Source organism: Motacilla alba, chromosome 6 (assembly GCF_015832195.1).
Source record: "Motacilla alba alba isolate MOTALB_02 chromosome 6, Motacilla_alba_V1.0_pri, whole genome shotgun sequence".
In the NCBI taxonomy this organism is placed as follows: Eukaryota; Metazoa; Chordata; class Aves; order Passeriformes; family Motacillidae; genus Motacilla; species Motacilla alba.
Genome location: NC_052021.1, coordinates 16952246 through 16975314, shown reverse-complemented (window position 1 = coordinate 16975314; position 23069 = coordinate 16952246). Strand labels below are relative to the sequence as shown.

Genomic DNA, 23069 nt, shown 5'->3' with positions numbered 1-23069 from the left:
ATCTTGGTATTCTTTGTGTACTATAAAGAAAAGGAGCACTGCATACAGATGGCTTATCCTCCAGGAAACCAGCAATGAAAAACAAGCAGCTTATGTAGTCATGCAATCAACCCCCACCCCACTTCCCTTCAGCAGGAGAGGCCATGATAAAAGCTGATATGAGTCTCCATAGGAACCCAAAGCTGTGAATCTTCCTCTCACTCTGTCTGGCCAAAATCCCTTCATTCACAGTAGGAATTTAGGCTAGAGATCACTCGTTCTTGCTCTCCGCCAAAATAACAGAGGAGAGGGTTAGAATGGAAGAAAAACAACCATAACTCAGAAAATACAGTCAGAAAGAGAGGAGTAGGTGATTCACAAAATGTTGTTCTCCACTATATTTCCAGCTATGTCCCCACCCTGATGACTTTCAAGTTTCCCCCACCATGACGGGGGTGATTTTTTTTTTGCCACCTATAAACAAGGACACTGTTTGCCTTTTAGAAAAATAAAGGAGATTGGGGCAGGAATAGATTTCTGCTGCTTTGGAAAAGGGTTGCAAACTCATTCCACTCCACTCCCTTCCCATTTGATTTCAGGTTGGTATTCCAGCCTTAGGAGAAAGATACACCTTGGGATTCGCTGAAGGAGCCTTACTAAGAAACACTCCCAACAAAACATAGACAAGCCAAAATTGCACTGCTCGACAGCTTGCTGGCAGTAGTGGGACTTGGGATAGACAGAGGCAAGTTCTCCATCACAAATATGAAAGAATTAGAGAATGGAGAAAATCAAAATTGAAAACGTAAAAGATGCAGCTGAAGTTTGAGGTGGTTAAAATGAAAAATGAGACTGTGCCATTCACAGGTGGAGAGATAGATCAATCAATTGATTTCATATACAGTGACATGCTTTGGAGCTATAATTCACTGCTGGGGCAATTATTCCAGCATAGCAGTGGCAGGAGTTATACTAGAGACAGAATTCAGGTGCTTTTAGTCAGAGGAGAGTTGGACAACAAAGGAGTAAAAAATGGTAAATGCCATCCATCAGTAAAGATACATGGGATATAAATTATGTCTGTGCAGTTGCCAAGTGTAGAGGGAAAGATAGACAGATAAATAGACATATATAAGTCTGAGTTTTGGTTGTGCAATCATTTGCTGTCTGACCTTATCCTCGCCTCCTTTCCACTATTAGAGAGAAGAGTGTTTAGTATTATTGTGTTCAAGTCTCTTTGCCATGTTACTGTTGACTTCTTTATCCCCCCACACACTGAGTAAGTGGCGCTGGCTCTGGAAGGTGCGAGGAATTTTTCTTCATAAGCCTTGATGTGTTCAAGAGAGGGCTGGGCTCATCTCCGCTGTGAGTCTGACAGGGGTTTTAACAGCCTCACAACATTGGGACAAATAGCTCCTGGTCCCTTAACCCTTCCCAGCTTTGCAAGGCAAGGCCTAGCACAGTTGTTCCCATTGCAAGGGCTTTACACAGTCTTTCAGGCTGAAATCCTCTCTGTGGTGGCTGGGCAGAGCGGAAATCCAGGGGCTGGATCAGATTGGCCTAATGCTACAGCAGCTTAAGCGGTCTGTTTTACCAGAGATTATGGTTTCACTTACACAGAGCGCCTGAAAAATGCTGCGGTTTAGGAAGGATTATAGCTGAAAATTCCATGCTTTAAAAGAGAAATAAAGCAGAGGAGGGACTAGGAAACCCAACGTGCCTGGGGGCTGTGCAAACAGGATTAACCCCTGCCCATAGCACCTCTTGCTTCTGCCCACCCACGCTTCCATGTCCACCTTAATCTCTGCCCTTTCCTTCTCAGCAGCTCCCCATACCTGCTGTCTCTTGTATAATAAAGAGTGTTGAAATAAGAGTATGGAAAATGCCCAGGACCAAAGTGTCCCCAGTTTATTTACATATCACTGTCAAATGATTTCCTTGAAAAATATCCCTTCACTCATAGCCTGTGAAAGCCCAGGGAACTTTTGAGCCTCTGCCTGCAGATAGGTCTATTCATCCAAATTATCTTGTATCAGCATTATTTGGCTAAAGGCTTCAAGCACTCCCAGAATGCTGGTGGTGACCCTGCCTGTTTGGTCTGAGAGTAAATCTGTATTCCTTGCCTTGCAGAGGACAGAGGATGCAGGAGAAAAATAGCTTGGGGGGCTCTCGATCCACAGAGACTGGCTCTGGCACATGAAGGCTCGCTAGTGGGACAGTAGGACAGTGTATAGTTGTAAAAGGCAGAAGCTGGGTGCTGATGGGCTGTCTATTCTGGGGACTTTAATTAACTGTAAAACAAAATCCAGATACTCCAAGTTCCATTCCCCATATCCTCCACAAAAGGTCCTTGCCAAACAGAGCTTCATAGCAAAAAGGGAAAAGAAATTATGATCCTCACTTAGCATACCAGTAACTTCACTTAGTAAACTTAGTAAAGAGGAAGTGTATCCCTCTTGGCCAGGGCTGATCCTTCCCAATTAATTGAAACATGAGCGTATGTCTTTGCTGCAAAAAGTCTTGGTGATTAGAGACCTTTGCTGGCCACCCATTTAAAGGAACTTGGAGTAGAACACAGATGGCAAACTATCATTTTTGCCAGATAGCAAATCTTTAGGAAACAAATATCTCAGGGTAAACAGCATTCACAGAGAGAAATTGCCCAGCCCTTTATTGTCTAGGTGAGCACTACAGCCTCGCAACAAGGTGCCTAAAGTTAATTAAGCCAGTTCTACATTAATGAAGTCATATTTATGACCTAATTATATGTCACATTTCTATTTCTCTGTATAAATCAAAACCACCGGAACTAACTTATTTCATAGGCCATTGGCAATAGTTGCCATCACAGCAGAGAGATGGCTTTCATTTATTGGCTTGAATTTGTTTATCTGAGGATGGACGATTTGCTAGATAATTTGGATTGGATCTGATCACATCATCCATACTTTGCTTTCAGATGTCCAAATATAGGACTCTATTATTGCTGACCCAACAGCAATGGGTATTCTGGAGTACCCATGCTTTAGGTCACAGAGTTCTCCAATTCCCAAACATCCTACTTGGCAGCCAAGTTAGGAACAATGGCAAAGCTCAATCTATCAGAAATGGAGGCCCAATGCAAACAACAATGAAAATTAGACCTGTTACAAGTCCCCCATATTTCCTCTCCTCCATTATGTCTCTCTGTCAAGGTATCTATCTGGCAAAACTACACTCTGGGAACAGAGTCAGCCCTGACTCTTTTTATGGTTAAATCTCCAAAATGTGCCACTGTGACCAAGATCAATTGATTGATCTATCTGTCTATCCACCTATTAATTGCACAGTTCCATTTGTATTTTAACCTCAAACTCCAGCTATACCATTTTTGTCAAGCTTTTATGAAATTTGGGTAGAGAAGCTTTGGCCATTACACCCAGCAATCTGTTTAATAGATGCTCATAGCAAGGCTACTCTCCTGAGGAAGTTTACCTTGGGTTTGAAGAGAAAAAGTGGTGCAATTCCCTGGGCCAAACTGTGTAAGTGTAGCATCTTCATATGCCCTTGGCCAGCAAGAAAAAGCAGCAGGAAAGGGAGCACAAAAGCTTCAGAGCATTCTTCTTCCCAATCCTATGCTTGTTCCTGTCCTCCCTCTCCTGCATGTTCCCTCCCTCACCTCCTTCTCTTCTTGCCTCCCATTCCTCCCCTCTGCCACTGCACTCCATTCCCCTCATCTCCTGCTGCTCTGCAGAGGCATTCCTGCAGTCCGAGCCTAGCCCCCAGGCACATTTACTGCTGTTGTCTCAGCACTGGCTCCTCTGATCTACTCCTAGCCTTTTTATTTTTATTTTTGTTTTAAAATTAATTTCCCTGTAGATTTTAACCACTCCATTTTCATTTACCCATTTTGTTCTTCCTCTCCTCCCTTCCCCACCCTCCTCTTCCTTCCCCTGTTCCCTTTGTCTGTCTGTGTCCATCCCTTACCCTACCACAGAAAACCTCTCCTCTCCCCTCAGTATAAAGCAAGAGCCTCATGGAGCCTCTCTCACCCCTTTCACCCCCACCACGCCGGTCGGCTCTGGGCAGGCTGATCTTCAGCCCTTCCACATGGCCCTTTCAGACGATGCGTCCACGCCTTGCTACAGTGCCTTCCTTCATCATGGTGCCCACTTTGGGCAGTCCAGCAGCCAGCCTCTGATAGCAGGTAACCGGCCTTGGCCACAAACTGAGCGGGGATGCTGTAGGCAAGGGGTTCAGTTTCGTCTGATGGGGAGGCAAGTAAATGCTGCAAGCTCTTTGAGTGCAAGTGGGAACCAGAGCAACCATGTTCCAAGTCTGCATCTGCAGTGTATGTTCTCAGCTCCATGAAGAATCAAAAAGTTTTCATGCCTGTCCTTCATTTTTAGAATAAAATGGGAAAGGAAGCTGTAACTACCTAGAAGTGACTGGGTGTCCCAGTTGGATTGGCTTTGGGACTTAGTATAGAAACATGCATAAAGCAAAATCCTGTGTTGACTCAATAGCCATAATGTCCCTGAGTACTGCAGGCACAGAACACAGTGTGCTAGCCTAAGGTAGATGACAGCGGCGTGAAGATCCCAGCCAGCTCTAGGCCTGCCTGGGTTGTTCAACATGGGTTGCAGCTACTCAGTCAGATAGACACAGGCAGTTGGTGAGGACTATGCTGTGAGCAGTATTTGAGTCATCTGGTTTGGGAGTGTCAATGTGACCTGGTGCCTCCACACAGCAGACCATGCAGTTAAGAAACCCAGCATCATGTCTGAATGTCAAGAGCAGGAAGAATGTGTGAAACACTATGTTTTACTGCCAAAGGAATGCAGAGCTGAGGTAGGTGGCCTTTAAGGGAAGAGCAGAAGTGAAGAAATAGGTTGCAGAAGATGGCAACATTTATGAGCAGCAGGCAGGAAGGAAAGATGAGGAGGAAGGTCAAGTTTCTGGTAGGTACTAAGGAAAACTCCTGAGCAAGGTGACAGAAGCAACATTGCTGCAGAATCTCAGGAGTGACTTGGGTGAAATAGTGGGTATCATCTTGGGTGACCACGGACTATTTTTCAAAGGATGTAATCTGGGCTTTTTTAGAACAGAAAAGTCTTAGTGCAGACCACACTAATACTCAAGAAACATATCTTCTTCCTAACACTCAAGAAATGTATCTTACTTCGGCTTTCTTCATGTTCCTATATTATTTTTCTCTTTTGACTTAATATCCTTCCGTTGTTTTGTGATGTGAGATTTCCATTTCTAAACCTCCATGTAGGAAAACAGCAAGTAATAGCAGAGTAGGTTTGTGTTCACGAGACCATCTTGTCCTACCCTACTGCAGCCAGTAAGAGCCTCTGAGTTCTGGGCACTTCGTAAGCCAAGAACTGACTCCAACAGTAGAGATATCTGGGGATACTGTTATATACAACCATTTTCTAGCCTACAAGCACTGTGTTTCTTGAGAGGCACACGCCTTAAGACTCTTATAGGGAATTAGATGTGGGTCAAAGTGTTCAAAAGCACAAACAATGTCACAGTGATTCAGGTGCTGTTCCTCACCCAGAAAGTTCTTGCAGGAAGAAGAATTAATGCAGTTGGAAGCATGTTATGATCCAGCTTTGCCATAGCCCTGCAGTACAGGAATTTATTAATCCTGTCTACGTGTTTGTAATGAGAGAAGGTAATGGAAGGGGTCTTTTTGTATGTAACAGCATTTTAAGAGTTTCTCTGTGGGACTCTTACTGATGTTACTGATACAGTACTTGTTCATTATCTTCTTTTTCAAGACTGGGATTCTGACAAATGATCACTTCCCAACAAATTTTCCATGCTCAGTTTAGAACATCAACCTCTGTGTGCTCATGTCTAAATAAAAACACAGGGACATATGTGCACACATCAAGTAGCAGAGTGAGTGTATATGTGATCCCACCTGAATGAAAGTGTCAAAATGAATTAATTTTCCCTGCAGCTAGATAATGTTATCTCTAACTTTTCAGTGACACTGTTTTCTCACTCAGCACTTGTTATTTCTCAGGTTAGTCAATAAATGAAACTAAAATAACAAGAATTTTAAGCATGAAGGTTTCTTGCCTTAAACCAAAGTGAGAAAAAAATGACTACGTCTGCTAGGTGTTATTCATATGGTTTAACATAGAGCTACAAGTCACCAAAGGAATGATGGTGATAAAAGAGTAAAAGAGTGTAGAATATTAATTCCTGATACATTATGTATTTATTTTTATCAGTATTGGGGAGTGGTAGGAAAATGGCTCAGCTGTTGTCTAAGAGGACATAAGCTAGGAACTTCAGCCACTGATAGGGAACCTCTTCTGGAAGAAAGAATGAACTTGCATTTCTGTTTTCTTGAGTAAATCACCTCAGTAATCCTTACTCAAGACCTGTGAAAGCAATGACACTGGTTTAGCCTACCTCATGCCAGAGAAACTTCCTCCCTTCAGGTTAATGTTCCATGCTTATTAGTTTTTGTTTTGCCTTGTAACTGTTAATTATTTCTGATTCCACAGCCAAGGTTCATGCTTGTTCCAGGGCCTGTTTTTATCAGTTATCATTCTGCTGGTAGTAGAGCTAACCCAACACTTCTTCTTTCACTGGCATATCCCAGCATGGTTCTGGTGACTCCAGTGGTGTTAATGGGCTTTACTTAGCCTGTCACTCCTATAGGTGAATCAGGCTCTTGCCAGGAGAGACAAAATTTAACAAACAAACAACAAATAGCACAAACTTCTTGGTGAGCTATAGTTCACCTAGGGAATGTGAAAGGCTTTTGATGCCTGGAACAGGCTGACATCTCAGTAGGCAATGTTGGAGGTTGAGCTGTAAATCTCTCAGCAGCTGTGGGGGAAAGATTATCTTAATTTATTTAGCTTTTTGTTTTGTTTTTTTTTCTTTGTTTGTTTTGTTTTGCTTTGGCTTGAAACTCCCAGCAGCTTCTGAGATTATTTTAGTTCATTTAAATGCAATAAGCACTAACAGCAAATGCCCTTCTGGCTGGCCCATTTTCAGGCTAACCAGTCCAAATGAGGAAATGCCTCTGGCATCAACCAAGAAACCCCCAGCTGCACTTCCTAAGAGAGGAAAAATAAACTACAATCATACATCCAATCTACACCCCTCTCTACTTCTTTGGTGATGAAAAGTTATCACAATTTAAAGTATTATAAACAAAAACTTGTACCTGTGATAAAAATGAAGTGAGACTCAAACTAATTTGCATGACCCTATTATTACATATAGTACACCAGCACCTGGAAGGAGTCCAGCCATTATCGGTCTCATGTTAAGCACTGTGCAAATGTAGTGAAAGTGTGCTCTTGCACCAAAGAGTTTGCAGCACAAAAAGAAGCATAGAGAGGTAAAGTGACTTGCCTAAAACCATATGCAGGTGAATGGCAAAGGTGGGAAGAGAGACAGGCACAGGAAACGCTTGGATCACTTCCCAGTGCCTTGCACATTGATCATGCCCTAAAGCAACATCACCACAGTTTTGGAACCGCATCCACTGCATATAGACAGGACCTCGGCTACTCTGGCAATGAATATGCTGCCATTCTCTCTGCTGATCAGGGCCATTTTGATTTAGTTAAAACAGATCCAAAATCAAACCAAATTCTTTAGAGCCTCATCAAAGCTAAGTTTTAACATCCATCCTTACAGTGTGAGATCAAAAGTGCCCCAATCTTCATCCAAAATTTTCAGTGGGTAGACAGAATTCATGTAAGAGAAAGCTGTGCAGTAGTTGCCTATCAAGTGGTGTGACAGTGGGACAAGAGGTGATACCAAATCAATATTGATCACCTGTCCTGATTCTTTCCCTTTCCAGGTCGTGATATGGCGAGCACCACCTTGCCTGGCTACCCACCCCATGTCCCCCCAACTGGACAAGGCAGCTACCCAACATCAACTCTTGCAGGAATGGTTCCTGGTAAGTCAGCTGCCAACCCTCAGTAATGGTGCACACATGTCTGAACGCTTACCAGCATTGTGAGAGCTTTCACAGCTGGCTTGGCTATTGCTTTGCTGACATGAAGAGCTATTCTTTTCATAAAGAAACCATCAGGAGCCTATAACCAATGTAGCTAACAACCCTTTTTGTAATGTATCTCTTTCCCCCTAGTAACTGATTCACTGCTGCTATGGGCAGCTAGCTAGCTATAACCTGTGGCAATTAATTGGTAATTAATTAACCCTAGTATTCATTAACTAATGTAATTATTTTCCAATGACCCATGCAGATTATTATGTACCGTTCATGGCTCAAGATACTCACCTATCCACTAACTAAGGGTGACAACTCACCCTCTGTCTAAATCCATGGCCATCAAGCTGAAAATTATCAATGGCAATTTAATACCTACAGTATTTGAAGACCTACTGTCTATATAGCCTAAACTTACTAAGAACTCAGAATTTATTAACAACATTTCACGAGAAACTAACTATTCACTCTTAGCAACCAACTACTTAACCACCTCCTGTTTGTAAAATAGTGCCTCCAATCCAGATAATTAACAACCTAATCCTACATCCAAAGACAAACTCTTTCTTTGATACCCAATGCTTTGGAGAAATACCTTATCTCGGCATATGGATTCTCCCAGTCTTTCAGAAGAAGAGAGAACCGTTTACTCTAGGACAATTGAAGAGTTTATTACCTCAGGCTCTATTACCCACTCTCCTCTGATGACAGTTGTCCCCAGTAGATAAATGAAGATGAAGGATTTTCTTTTCTCAGACATGGTAGCTCAGAACTCAGAACTCATCTGCCACTGATTTCTGCTTTTCATGGCCCATGGCTGTGAGTCATGATGATGAAGAGGCAGGTACACAGCCCATTCTGCAGCCTCTGCTTTTGGAGAGATAAGTCCAGAACTGAATCAGCAACAAGTTGAGGACAGAAAGCTCTTAAATTACTATCATATGATTTGCCCAGGCTTACGAGTGGAAAGCCTAACTTAACCCTCACCTAGGTCTCAGAACAGCCAGCAAAATGAACATTAACATCAGTGAGGACAGTGAAAATATTACTCTTAGGAAATGTTTTCAGGTCAAAGTCTTAACATCTTAAAGTGACAAATCATAGAACTCCCTGAGTTGAAAGGGACCTTAAAGATCACCTAGTTCCAACCACCCTGTCATGGGTGGACATCTTTACGGGATGTGCAAAGCGCCATCCAGCCTGACCTTGAGCACTTTCAGGGATTGGGTATCCACAACTACTCTGGGCAAACTATTCCAGTGGCAAATTTTAGGGCATGTCCTAGACTAAATTATTCAGGAAGGTGGTTTGGCTCCAGAATCAAACATGCACTAAGACAATATAAAATCAACTAATACCCCAGTAACAGTAGATAAATTCAGTTGACAATATTTAGATCATTTATGGTCAAAACTTATAGGAGGTCACAGCATATAGAAATGATTAATAATATCAAAATAGATGGCTCTTTGAGTAGAAACTGTTCGGTGATTGCTATGTAATTTTAATGTCCCCATGACAAGGATGATACTGACTTCTAAAGTGGGAAAAAATTTTAAGACCACTAATATTGGAGGTCATTTATCCAAGAATAAGGTATTTCAGCTCCTTGATGTGGAGGCTGCATATAAGATATTAGTGTCCAAAAAAAAACCAAAAAAAAACCCCAGAAATATTCCCCAAAAGAAAATGAATAGAATAATACAGTAACAAAGTCTAAGTTATACTTCGAAGTTAAAAAAATTATTCTGGTCAAATGGATGTCTTCACATTAAATCTGATGACAACATTCAATCAGAGGGAGTTTTTCCAGTGGCCTACTTGGGCATCCTGCAGTAGTTACTGCATCTTTCAACAGAGCATCAGGTTCTGGCTGTTTCAGTCATACCCCACTGGTCAGACCCTGCCAGGAAGCCCTTTTTTTCCTGTTTTCTAGTGTGACTGAAGCCAACAAGATGGAGATAAAGAGGCTCCCTGGGAAGAAACGGAAGATTTTGCTTTAATGGGTCACTCTGCAGATCTCTGCAGCCACTACTTTGTGTCAGGGACCAACAGGGGAAATATGAGGAAGGGTGTAAGAGTAGAGTAAGCATGTACTGGTACTTTCTCGAAAGAAAGTACCAGCCTCCACGTTGCAGCTAAGAAACTTTTTAAGCCAGACTTCTTTCTATTTAATATTAAACCCTTGATAGGTTTTCCCTCTACAAATGTAAAAAATGTCTCCTGAGCCCATATAAGTCTTTAACATGCACAGAAACCTTTTGCAAGAAGTTCTATAGCTAAACTACATATTTTGTGAAAACTGTATCACTCACTTTTTCTGAAAGTAAGGGATGTAGCTGGCCTGCCACCTGCTAGGCTCACTTCATGCCTCATCATTTCTGTATTAGAAGACTAAACCAATAAGATTTAAATACAGATGCCAAGAAATAGCGTTGGTAAAGATTCCCTGAGCACAGACTGCACAGAATATAGGCCTCCTGAGATCAATCCTCTGTGCTGACTTGCAGCCTCTGTTAGGAGTCCAGTTCGGACAATCAAATGCAATGGTGCCGATGGTTTGTTATATGCCCTCAGGCCAAGAAAGTTCAGGAGCCAGTGCTTTAACTACACTGGAAGCAAGAAGCCAGCAAGATGACTACCCAGGAAGTATCTTCAAGAAACATACTAACATGCAAACAAACCTATTGTTCAGATGTGAGAAAACATGGGAAAGAGGCTCTGTCTTCTTTTAACAAAGGTGCAGAGCTAAACACGCAACTGTTCAGAAATCAGATATCTAACCCATTCAAAATTCTGATTCCTCGATATTTGCTTTCATCTTGCATTGGTATGAGGAGTCAGAACCTTGCAACAGTTCAGTTTGCAAACATCAGGATGAAACATTTCCATAACATCAACATGTTCTAGATGTCAAGACATATTAAAATAACGAAAGAACTGAAAGGAAATTAAATGAAATGAGAAAGGCAAAATGAAACAAAACAAGAAAGTTGAAACATAATACTTTGTTTCAATTTGCAATAACTTCAGAACTTTTCTTTCCAAAACTCTATTGAAGCTGACAAGCTTGAGCAAAACATTTCCATTTCAATGAGACAGCATTTTCCAGTGGAAAACTGTTTCTGAGAAGATTGCTTTACCAGTGCTAATCAAAGCTGCTATTTTCTACCCATGACAACCTTCCACTAGACTTCTACTCACATAGTCTAGAGAAAAGCTCCTGTAGCACTACATTCATGCAATATGGCAAGCAAATGCAAATGTCTCTGAGGTTTATGCAGATGATGTGACAAGATACATATTCTTGCATTTGCTCTTCCTGTAACTTCAGGACCCAGGCTGTAAACATGGACGAAGGCCAGTGGCCCTGAGCACACACTTGGAAAAGCAGGGGTTAGTCACTCACAGACAGATGAATCAGGGATTGGGCCACACTTAACCTACATATCTGAGAGAAGTTTCCCACAAAAGTAACAGAATACCTTTGATCCCTGTCTCAATTCCTCTTTCCCAGAAAGGACATCAAGTTTCTGCAAACTGTTTTAGTGAAGTCAGCATCCACTGAAGGAACTGAAGTTTACACAGAGCAGCGCAGAGCCTGCAGAGGGCTGGGGACGGCAGCGGCAGGGAGTCGTTAAACAGAATCCAATGTTGATGAGGAAATTACACTTGTTTCATTAGTGATCGGGGAAGGCGATAGCTCAGTTCCTCTTGGTCACAGTTGAGCTCAAAAGCTCATTATCCTGCTGCATGCATGCTTTCACTCCTCGTCAATAAACACTGTTTCCAGTGGCTGCCCTCCCTCCTCCCCACGCTCCATAGCTGTGGCTCTTTCTCCTGTGCTTAACCCATGCTTTAGCGACACTATAAACAGTTTAGGGTGTCAGCTCAGCAGGGAGTGAGAGAAAAGTCTTGAAATATCAGAACAATTTCTCTCCCTACAGTAAAGTTATGTCATATGAAGCACTTCAAAAACAGAAATTCTCATGAGGATAATTTTTTTTCTCCTTCTTTGGGAAGGAAACCAATTCTAGTATATTCCACAGAAAAGTCAATTCAGTAGAGAAAAATCTAGACTGTGCATTGCATGGTCATCTTCGCGGGTTTCACCTATTCCTTCCCAGCTAGTTGTCAGATTTTCCATGCGGGATGTTTCTAGCTATGGAATTATGCTGAGTTACCATCATTAAAATGGTAGTTAGCAAGATCTCTCACACAAAATGAGGTTTTATACTGAAACTAAAAGCTACTGTGACTGAAATACCTTTGGATGATTATTTGGTTTGATTCATACTCATTTTTGCACTGACTACTTTTGTTATCACCCTGAGTACCTCTAAAAACCTTGCTGGAAAGATACTCCTCAAGTTTAAAGCAGTACAAATCCCCTAACTTGAACAGACTTCATTTCCACCATCTGAGAATCTGTGGTTTTGGCTTTAACACTCCAGTGAGAGGAGATTTGCAAAGATTATGCCATAATTAATTGACATGCTTTGGTAATTGTATCACAGGCATCCATCCCATCTTGCATTACCTCCTTTTCCTGTTCCATGGTATCTTAGCAGGAACCGCCATGTGCTTCTCAAACACTTCTGTTGTAACAATTCCACAGTTCTACCTCTGCCTTCGGGCACACCAGAAACTAATACTTACACTATTCTTCCACTGCATTTTAAGCACATAAGGCCTTTCAGATGGCCTTAATTGTCCACAGTTTGTTGATACTACATTAAATTGAGCTTATGATCAGATCATGTAATGATTTTCCATAATAGAAGCATACATGTTTAAGTTTGGAGAGATTTGTTTATTTTGAATGCAGCACTGGACCCCTTCAGTTACCCTGCACAGCCTTCTAAGAAACAGGGAGACTCAGCTCCTTCTGCTCAATAAAACTGAATGTTTTAGAAGACTCTGCACCACCCAGATCTTGGTTCAGAATCTTACTAGGTCACAAAATTTGAACGTATTTTGGTTTGGGTCCGTTTTCCTAATGTGAAAACGGGAGCTGTAGCACAACTTGTCTTTCAGATTCAGCACAGTACCTAAAGTGCTAATCATTAAAAAAACATTTTCCAGGGCTAGAATGCAGGAAGCTTTCTCTATAATTCACTAACTAAGCATAAAAGAGAGGTTAATCATGTATGAATCACTTTTCTGACTAATACCATCGTCCAGAGTCAGAAAGAAACGGATTCATGTGTTTTCCATTTTGTTTTGTATTTAAGCACAGCCAACTCAGAACATTTCCAAAAATGAATGATACTCTTCTCCACAAATATGCCATCACCCTCAGTACCTTAGTAAAAAAAAATTAGCAATACATATTGCCATCAACATCACTGCTAGTTCCAAAGAGCTTCTTGTGAGCTTGTTCCATTAACCTTCCATGCCTGCTGTCTTGACACTACTGGAGAACCTTCCATGTTATTAATAAGAAAGCTGATAATTAAGTGCATAAAAGCTTGCATATGCAGTCCTACTGCAGCTTGAGAATTGAAAGACAGAAGGGAATGAAAAAAAAAACAAAACACCCCACTTAAATAATTTATTTGTATTATTGAATTAGAACTGATTTCTTGATTGTGAAGAAGTCAATCTTGCGATGCCTAATGATATGGGTAAGCAACTTTGCACTGAACTGGCATGGCAGTGACTTGAAGGGAAGAGTTCCAGTTAGACAGAAAGCTACGTACACCAGTTTTCCTGCTGGCAAATGGATTCAGCACGAACACTGGTCTGACGGACCAGCGGACATTAATCTTTATTCCTCACTGTATTTCACACCTTGCTTGGTTTCTTCCAGGGAGCGAGTTCTCAGGGAATCCCTACAGCCACCCTCAGTACACGACCTACAATGAGGCCTGGCGGTTCAGCAACCCTGCATTACTAAGTGAGTACCTCTTTCCCACAGCACACCCCCAGCCTCGCGCTCCTTCTGTTTGTCTCTTTGTTTCCTTTTCTTTGTTCTCTTTGGGTTTTTGTTTGTTTGTTTGTTTCTGAAAAGGGGTTTCAAGTATTTGAGCAGATGAGAGGCCTTTTTCCTCATTCTCCAGTCCAGTTTGAAATGGGTATATACCTCATGCATATTTTGTACCAGTTCTGAAGCAGATTCCTCTTTCATGAGACAGTTCTGAACTTAAGTGCTGGCTCTGGCTTCTCCATGGGCTGCATCCACAATTACATCAACAAATTATATCACAAGCTAAATTTAAGTTCTGCTACTCTTAGGCCACAACCAGCATACTTTCAAGGCCTGGTTAAAAATTCAGATAGGGTTTCACTCCTCTCCCAGGCTAAATCCAGAGTCAATTCCTGGGAAATCTTTAAATCCCATAGAATTTCTTCCTACTGGACCAGTTGGACTAATGTCTAGAGTGGGAGACAGGCTGCATCACAAGATTTATAATAGCCAGTAGAGTTCTCTTGCAGGGATATATATCCATCTCCAGTCACTGATATGCTCAAAAATAGTCAGGGTTTTTTCAGAGCGGAAAAAAACTCCTATGAGACTTTAGCTTCTAGTACAACATTTCTTTGCAGGGGACTAGGAAGAGATTTATTATATGAAAAATAAATCATTTGTGATTATTACCTATGTATTTACTGAGGTTTAACAACTGGATAGATGCACATTTTATTCCAGTGCTGTTAAACTTCAGTAAATGTGATCTTAATAATCAATCACTATTTAACACACATTCAATAACCATCTAAAGAGCTTTCATGCCAATTGTGACCCAAATCCCAATTAACAAAATGCTGTAATTTTGTTTCATTTCTCCCCTACTGGTTTTAAAGTCACTTTGCCAGGTGCACTCAGAACATCTGGCCCTGACACTTTCTTTGTGGCTACGGATCAGGAGGGGCATATCGTGAGGCAATGTTTGTTGTGGTTTAGCCCCAGGCATTAGCCAAGCCCCTTGCAGCCACTCGTTCATTCTTCCACCAGGAGGATCAGGGAGAGAATTAGAGGGATAAAAACTAGAATACTCCTGGACTGAGATAAAGACAGTTTAATAGGGAAAGCAAAAGCCACACACACAAGCAAAGCAAAACAAGGAATGAATTCACTCCTTCCCATGGGCAGGCAGGGAAGCAGCCATCCCCAGGAGAACCGGGCTCCATCATGCATAATGATGACTTAGGAAGACAAACATCACTCCAAACATCTCTCCTTCCTCCTTCCTTCCCCGCTTTCACATAGTGACCAGGATATTTTCTGGTCTGGAATATCTCTTTGGCCAGTTCAGGTCATCTATCCCAGCTGTGTCTACTCCTAGCCTCCCATGCACCCCCAGACTCCTCACTGGCATGGCAGCATGAGAAGCAAAAAAGCCTTGGCTCTGTGTAAGCCCTGCACAGTAATAACAGAAACATCTCTATACTATCAACCCTGTGCTCAGCACAAATCCAAAACACAGCCCCTTACCAGCCACTGTGAAGACAACTAACTCTGCCCCAGCCAAAACCAGCACAAAGGCTCATGGGCTTACTTCTTGATTGTCAGAGGATGCAAAAGGATCTCCTTCCTGTAAAGGGGCAGCCTATCCAGAGGCCACCAAAGCATCTATCGACTGAAGTATGGCCCTCAGTTGGCTTCCACTGATTGCCTTTCCCTAATCCCATTAGGAGCTCAGTCTCCAAGTTTTTCTTTTGCTTCTTTTGCTTTTCTTTCTTTCTACCTTTCTTTTTGTTTTCAGTTGTCCTTTATTTCTTTTCTTAGTTTGATGGTTTCTGTTTTTTGTTTTGGTTTGTTTTTTTTTGTTTACTGTTTGTCCTTTCAACCAGTCCATTCTTCTCCTGTGTTAACTTTCAGGTTCCCCTTATTATTATAGTGCCACATCCCGGGGCTCCGCACCTCCCACTGCTGCCGCTGCCTATGACCGCCACTAGTTACCATGGAAACCACATGAAACTGCAGGGCGACAGCTTAGGCCTCCACATTGTACCTGTCTGATCACCTCCCTCCATCCCTGGGAAGGGTGAAGAGACCTTCTCCGTTCCTCCCCACAGTCCAGTTCCTTCCTCTTCGCCACGAAGGCGCCGGACCAAGCGCTCACCACATGAGACTGAGACCCCCTTGTTCCCCCTGCCCTCCACCCTCGCCAGAAACAGCCTGTGGCCAAGTGGCTTCCCCTGCAGGAGCCCTCCAACACCCCTGGGTAAAGCTCAGCCATGCAAAGTCCCCTCGGCTTCCAGGACTCCAGGGGGACTGGGAAGCAATGCAGCTGGCAACCATTGCCTTACAGGACCCCTTTCTGGGAGCGGTAAGGGCCAGGGAAGCTGGGGAGAACGCCGCTTGTGAAACACTGTTCCCCAAAGATATACTCTTCTGTGGTGGACTCTTGCGTGTGTGTAACCTGTGATGCTCACTCTGTTTCCCTGGACAGAGGGAACGGTCTGGCTAGAGCAGAGATGGCAGCACCAGGCCCATCTGGCAAATGAAGAAAGGACCAAGTAAAGATCTGCACCCCATGAGGGGTTCTCTGTGCACCTCATCCCCACTTTCCAGCATGGATTGCCCCCGAGTTGGCTGCACCTCACGGGTGGTGACTTTGCAGGCCAGAGTTGGGAGGAACCTCACACATACACCCACAATTTCTGTGACACACAATCAGCTCAGACAGGAGGATGGAGCAACATTTGCAAACAAACCGACGAAATGAAGAAATATATAAATAGATATATAAATATAACTGTGTTTTTATGCTTTGTCATGAAGGTCTGTAAAAAGGAACAAAAAAATCCCCAATTTTCTAAAAAACCCAAGCAAACAAAACCAACAAAAAAACCAAAATAATAATTAAAAAACCCTACAAAAATAAAACTCCAAGTCCCATCTCTCCCCACCACCTGAATGGCAGACAGAGTTCCTCTGACGTTTGATGCTCCTCTTATACTCTAGGGTTTTGTTTCCTTTCTGTTTTGCACTACAATGGGATGATGGTATTGGAGAGGATTGGATGCCAGCTCCACCCGGTCGCCTCCTCCTCCCCCTCCTTTCCCAAATCCTGTCTCTGGGGAGCAGTATGGACAAGTCACATCTGACAAAGTTACCAAATACATCAGTCGACAAAAAAAAAAAAAACAAAACAAAAAACACTCTGAGGCAACAAACGTTTTCCATGTCACTGGTTGGCAAACAAAGAAAACAAGCCCAGCTGCGCTCTCACTGCGCTGTGTGGTGGAAAGTGTGGGGCTTCATGTGGGCCCATCTGATTGCCCTCTGGACAGCTGAGACTGAGATGGACAAATTCAGGATTGGCTGGGATAATTGCTTGGTTCCCTAGTCCTTAGCCTTCAGTCCTTTTATCTTAAACTCTGTACCTGTGATGACTTCAATTCACCTGCATCCCAACTTTTGCAATTTTAGATATGCCCAACACCCTTTCTCCAGATCTCCACTGCTGGTGACAACCACCTCATTATCTCTGCCCAACACCTAATTTCCTAACCATTATAGCCCTGCTATATGGGCCCCCCTTTGATTCACCACCCATCTGCTCAAACACCTACTAATTTATAGGCCTCCATTCAAATCCATATGCTTGCATCCTACCAGCCAGACCCAATATACAGTCCCATCTTTTCATCTTCAATCCTGTATTGTGCACCCTAATATTTACCCCTTATCCCAAATGCTCACCTGATGATTCTCAAGGGATTCTCTGCTCATTTTGGCTCCCAAGTGATGGACAAACACTGTTCTGCAAAAGGCTAAATGTCAATAGAAATGCTTATTATCCTGTATTGTCAGCAAACTCATAAACTGTTCCTTGCACTGACACTTCCTCAAAATTACTCAAAGAAAACATGAAGGCAGCTATAGCCTGTCCCCAGGGCACCAAGTCTGCCAAAGTAGTTCCTTGTTGTTTTAGAGAGGTTTCAGATAAAACTCGTGGGCTCTTGTCCATGGACAAAGACAGGATTGAGAATAAAACCCCCAAAGGGCATAAAAGTGAACAGTGGAGCGATCTCTACAGCCAACATCATGTATAGAATCCAAACTCCTAAGCCTCTGAGGAGATGTGGTAGTGGACTTGGTATTCTGTCTCCAAGTTTAACTTGTATGTATGAAATCCACCATCAGTAAACAGCTGTGTTAATCCCAAAGGCCCCTTTCACTTAACTTTTTCAGCCTTTGCATGGCTTTAGCTGATTATAGGTCTGTGTCTTCTTTAATGGGTGCCCAAATGATAAGGGTGTTTGGGGGAACATTTACATAGAAGATATAGAACTAAAATCTGTTCCTGTACAGAATAAAATCCAAGAGGTTACTTCTGATCTATTAAAAGTGTCATTCTGCACATCTTACCTCTGAGTAACCAGCTGCAAATAGCAAAGTGGTTACACTGTCACCACGACCAGAATTTGGCCTGTTGTTTGATCTTACTCTATGAGAGAAGAAAATTCTGTCCAATTTCTAAACAAATGCTGTCACCACTCCTCTTTTCCTTCACAGACACCAGATAGATGCTGAATCCTGTTAGAATGGTCTCTCTTTTAGTCTCTCAGTACAACCTCTGCTCTACTTGTGCACCACACAGATTCACTCAGCAGGTAGTCAGTGCAGAGGCAAGAAATCCCAGGACCAGCAAAGACAAGCTCCTGAGGAAGCCAGAGAAAAGGAGACTGTCACACGTCACACTTGGCCACCTGCAGCCCAGGGCCCAGGTTGAGGGAAGCCAGAAGCTCAGAAATGTTTATTTTTCTAATGGTGTTTCACTAAACTTGAGGACATGAGCTAGAGTCTGAAAGCAGGATTTAGTTGTCTCACTCACAGCTGGCTTGATTTGACCCTTGGAAGGCCAAATCTATTGTTGGTTTAACTCCACTGGTAAAAGAGGATTTCCACCAGGCATTGGATTGGTCTGGAAAGTTCATAAGTACAGCATGTAGTTTGACCAGGAAAATTCAAAGGAAAGAAGAATAATGCAAAGGACTGGGCAGTCTAATCCTCTTCCACCACCATCTGTAGACCCTCATGCGAATGTACTGAATTACATTTGCCAAAGAGTTTCTTGTGTTGGTTGTTTTGATTTACAGTCAGTGGATGCATTGTAAAGCAGTATTATAGCCCAAGTCTAGTAGCTGACATGGGGATTTATGTGGTGATATTATGCAGAAGAAAACCATCAATATTCATCTAGATTCCATTAGACTGGACTATGCAGGAAATGCAAAAATTCTACCAATTATTTAATATTATGTTATTTGCAAAAAAACAATTGCTGCTTTGTAGGAAGATAATGTGTGTAATGTGAAGGCAATTCCTCTTGTATATAAGTTCATCTCCATCTTCATCATGGTAGTTATTAAAACAGCCTCGTCTCATCCTGTAGATAAGGAACACGCTGTGTGTACTGTGCAAGTCTCGTTGTGCTCACTGAAAACAAAACAATGTGTTCAATAAAGCACAGCACAAATCCAGAACTTGAGGGAACAGCCAAACCTTGTAAGGACCCTTTCCCCAACAGGCCAACAGCTGCTTTGCTATAGGTGGGGGGTTTTAATTATTTTCCTTTTAAAAGAGTTACAGGAAAAAGAACAAGGATTGGAGGAAGAAATCATAATGCAAAATCCAGTGAAGTCTAGAACATAAACTTCTCCTCCATTCTGCTGTCTCTTACCTTTCTCACATTTCTTTCTCATACCCTCTTTCCATTCAATTTCAATCCCTCTCTTTTATTATTTCTCATTCCCAATGCGCTTTTCTATCCAGAGAGAGAAGAGCATAACTGATATGAGAACAGGTTTCTGGGACCTCAAACACCCTAGTTTTCCTTGTGGCTCTAAAAAACCTTTGTCAATTTCAACTTTCCCACACACCTCAATTCCAACACCATAAAATGGGAATAGCAACAGTTTCTAGTTCACAGGGGGATTGCACAGCTGAATTAATTAGCACCGGCTCAGTGCTTTGAGATTCTGGATAGAAAATTCTATCAAAATTTTAAGCATTATTGTGAATAATTAATGTTTCCATGATGTTTCTCCGTTTTCCTTTTTCACATAAATCATTATTTGTTTCTTTATTCTTCTTCCTCAGCTCTCCTTTCACTTCTTTCTTCTCAGGTCATTCTTAGTTCTGTTGCTACGTTTGCTTTATCTAACGGACCAAGCAGAAATGTGAGACTGAGTCTCCTCTGTCTCTACTCAATCATGGGGGAAGAATCTCACAAAATCTCAAGTGCTGTGCTTGGCTGGGACCATGGCATTCAAAACTGGGCAGAACCTTTGAGTCCTGCTCTCTGAAGCTCTCATCCTTTTGGCCCAAAGGGATGTGGGGAGGGTTGCACGAGGTGGATGCAGTGAAGCTGACACTTTGTGGCCTGTAAATCTATTGGGGAGAGTTGATGGCAATGAGCCCTTCTGTGGAAACAGGGAAAAGTCTGCATGCTGTCTGACCCATCAGTAGCGATGAATCAAACTCAGAGTAAGACTTTGGAATTAATCACAACATAAATGTGAGGATGTTAAAGATGAAAAGGAAAGCAAAAAGCCCTGTACCTCTTTCTTCTCTTGAGTATAAATTTATATATGCTCATTAACATTTTCCTAAGGAATTTTTGTTTTGCTGAACTGTTGGAAAAACTCTACCCTTTTGTCCCCAAGGAAAAGCACCCCTCTGGAAAAAAACCATAAGAATCATAGCTGAGCTGCCCCCTTTGGCACTGACATAGTGAGGGCTTCCGAGGGACCCACAAATAACACAGAGTGCTCCTTGGCTGAGCCCAGGATGGTGGCAAACTTGCAAAGCAGGAAGGAGGGGCCAAAGCAGCAATTACAGAACTAATAACAAATGTAACCATAGAGCAGCTCTGCTGATGAACTCCAGGCTAAGCTAGACATGAGACCAGGGAGGGAGGGGGCCAGTGCCAGGTGCAGGGTCACATCCATTCTAGGCTTCTGCAGCCCCTTTTGGCTTTTCCTCATCACTTCAGTTCTGTTTGACTATTTTCTTTTCTCTTTTTGTGCACATGAGAAATAAAAGCAATTTTTTTTTCTATGTCATTTTTGTGGCTTCTGGCTTGTTTCTCTTTCCCTCTCCTTCTTTCTTCTCTCTTCCTCCACTCCCCCAACACTTCGCTCTCCAATAGATTTGCCTTGAGGTCTCTGGGAAGTTACATATATTGTTGCACCTGGCACCCTTTGGGCACCGTGTAAACAACATTATGATGGTTAACAACCACCACGCTGCGTGATGGACGGCACTGCACGTGCCTGCAACACCCTTCAGCACAATCCAGCCTCTGAGCCCCCACCAGCCACCACACGCTGCCATGCATTGCCAGCAGGACTCCCTCTTCCATTGATTTCACTCAATTGATTCCAAATGATCCATAACACATCAGGTAGTTCAAAAAATCAAAATGCCACTGGGTAGCCACCATATCAGAAAGATGTGGGGTAAAGCCCAGAGCCTCCTTCCCCTTTAATCCTGTTTCCTCATAGCCCCAGCTGGGAGACTGTCTAGGTGAACTGGGGAATAAAACCCAATGTAAAGTCATAAATCACCCATTCTCCAAGCTATTCATTATCCACCTAACAAACAGCTGCACATTATATTCAGGTATGCTATAAACATACCAAATACTGAGGTATTCAGTCCATTTCTCCTCAGTTAAGCATTAGTTCTCCAGGAAGTCCTATACAGTTTAAGGTCATAGAGGCAGACTAAAAATGTAGCAAGAAGTCAGGCTAGGCCAAACCAATTTTGCTCCTACAATTTTTAGTCATTATAAAATATTTTCACAACTTCTCATGAAAGCCAGTGGGCCCCATTTTCTGCCAGTGCATGTGTATCTTAAGGCAAGCCTGCGCATAAGTGCTGTCATGAAATCAAATACTTTTGCTCATCAGAGAGTTAAAGCACTGCCTTTTGTTTATTTTCTATTTTTCCCTTGCAGTATTAATAGCATAGGCTGAAAATCCCCCAACAGGACATTTTCTGTAAGTGAAAGTCAATTTATTGAAATCCAAACAAACTGTAAAAGCAATTCAGTTTTCACAATACTGCAGGAAAACTGCCAGGCAACTCTCCTGAAGCTGGAGGCCTAAAGTTCCCAGGGTTTGCTGCCTGCAAGAGAGACAGGCCTGGGATGTGATGTAGGGATAGGCTTGCGCTCAAAATTGGAATAAAACCGGATTCCCCAATTCGGACACTTTTTATGCATCAGAATTCTCTTTCTCTACCAAAGTTTTGGTGATAAGACTCAAAAAGCAAATTGATAAATGAATCCTAGATGTTAAATTGACTGGAATAAAAGGAAATTATTAATGTACATTCACTCTCAGAGGTGGAAGACAGGCTAAGAATCACCAGATATATATGTCAGACAAATGCAAAATGCAAAAATTCAAATGCAAAATTCATCCTGGTAAAATAATCTTACAAGAATGATTTAGAAACTAGCATGATTATCTCATTTGTATCACAAAATACAGCCTAGAGATCTTTACCCTGACATTCCTGTGTAAGTCTCTATAACTTGCAGCAGAACTACAGCAAAACTTTTGCAACTTTCAAGAACTTATATATCTTGCAAAAATAAATACTTGCATGAAAGAGCTATTTCCACCACTCAAACTAGTATTATGTTCCTTTAATAATTCTGCATAATTAATGGGAGTTCTCAGTGTGAAAATGTTATGTGATAAAACTAAAAAGAGCACCACAGTCTGTCTCCTAATGAGGAAAATGATATTGTGAGGGTTTATACAACACTAAGTAAGGAAATCCTCTTTATGATTACTCTTACAAGAAAAATAAAGTTTGAACATTCTGATATGATGACAACCTTCTTTAAACACACTCTTTAATGAGTGTAGGCAAGAAAAGGTAATACACCTCTCAAGGTATTCATTTAGGTAGCAGATGAATTTACTGGACACAAAATCAGTACTGAAAAACTATAAGAACCTGGGGAGTGGCAAAAGTGGAAGAACAGCAAACATGACATCAATGGAAAGGAACAAGGAAAAAGATCATCCTGAAAACTATAATCTAGTAAATCTATGCAATAATGTCTGTATCCAAAGAAAAATGCTTTAAAATATTAAGGCAGGGATCCACTCACTAAAAAAGTAGCAATTA

The 23069-nt window shown here is 42.1% G+C and overlaps 1 protein-coding gene across 11 annotated transcripts in view; it reads left to right on the top strand.

The window, feature by feature from the left end:
* Positions 1-21597, top strand: part of PAX2 (paired box 2) — a 101916-nt gene extending 80319 nt beyond the window's left edge. For 4 of the 11 annotated variants that reach the window (XM_038140491.1, XM_038140487.1, XM_038140490.1 and 1 more), the window contains 4 exons: positions 3956-4165; positions 7808-7909; positions 13776-13862; positions 15808-21596. In XM_038140491.1, coding sequence (XP_037996419.1) covers positions 3956-4165; positions 7808-7909; positions 13776-13862; positions 15808-15929 — 521 coding nt within the window. In that variant the 3' untranslated portion in view covers positions 15930-21596. Of the gene's footprint in view, positions 1-3955; positions 4166-7807; positions 7910-13775; positions 13863-15788 lie in introns of those variants that run through there. The other 7 variants (XM_038140497.1, XM_038140488.1, XM_038140493.1 and 4 more) reach the window with 6 other exon arrangements.
* Positions 21598-23069: the final 1472 nt, after the last annotated feature.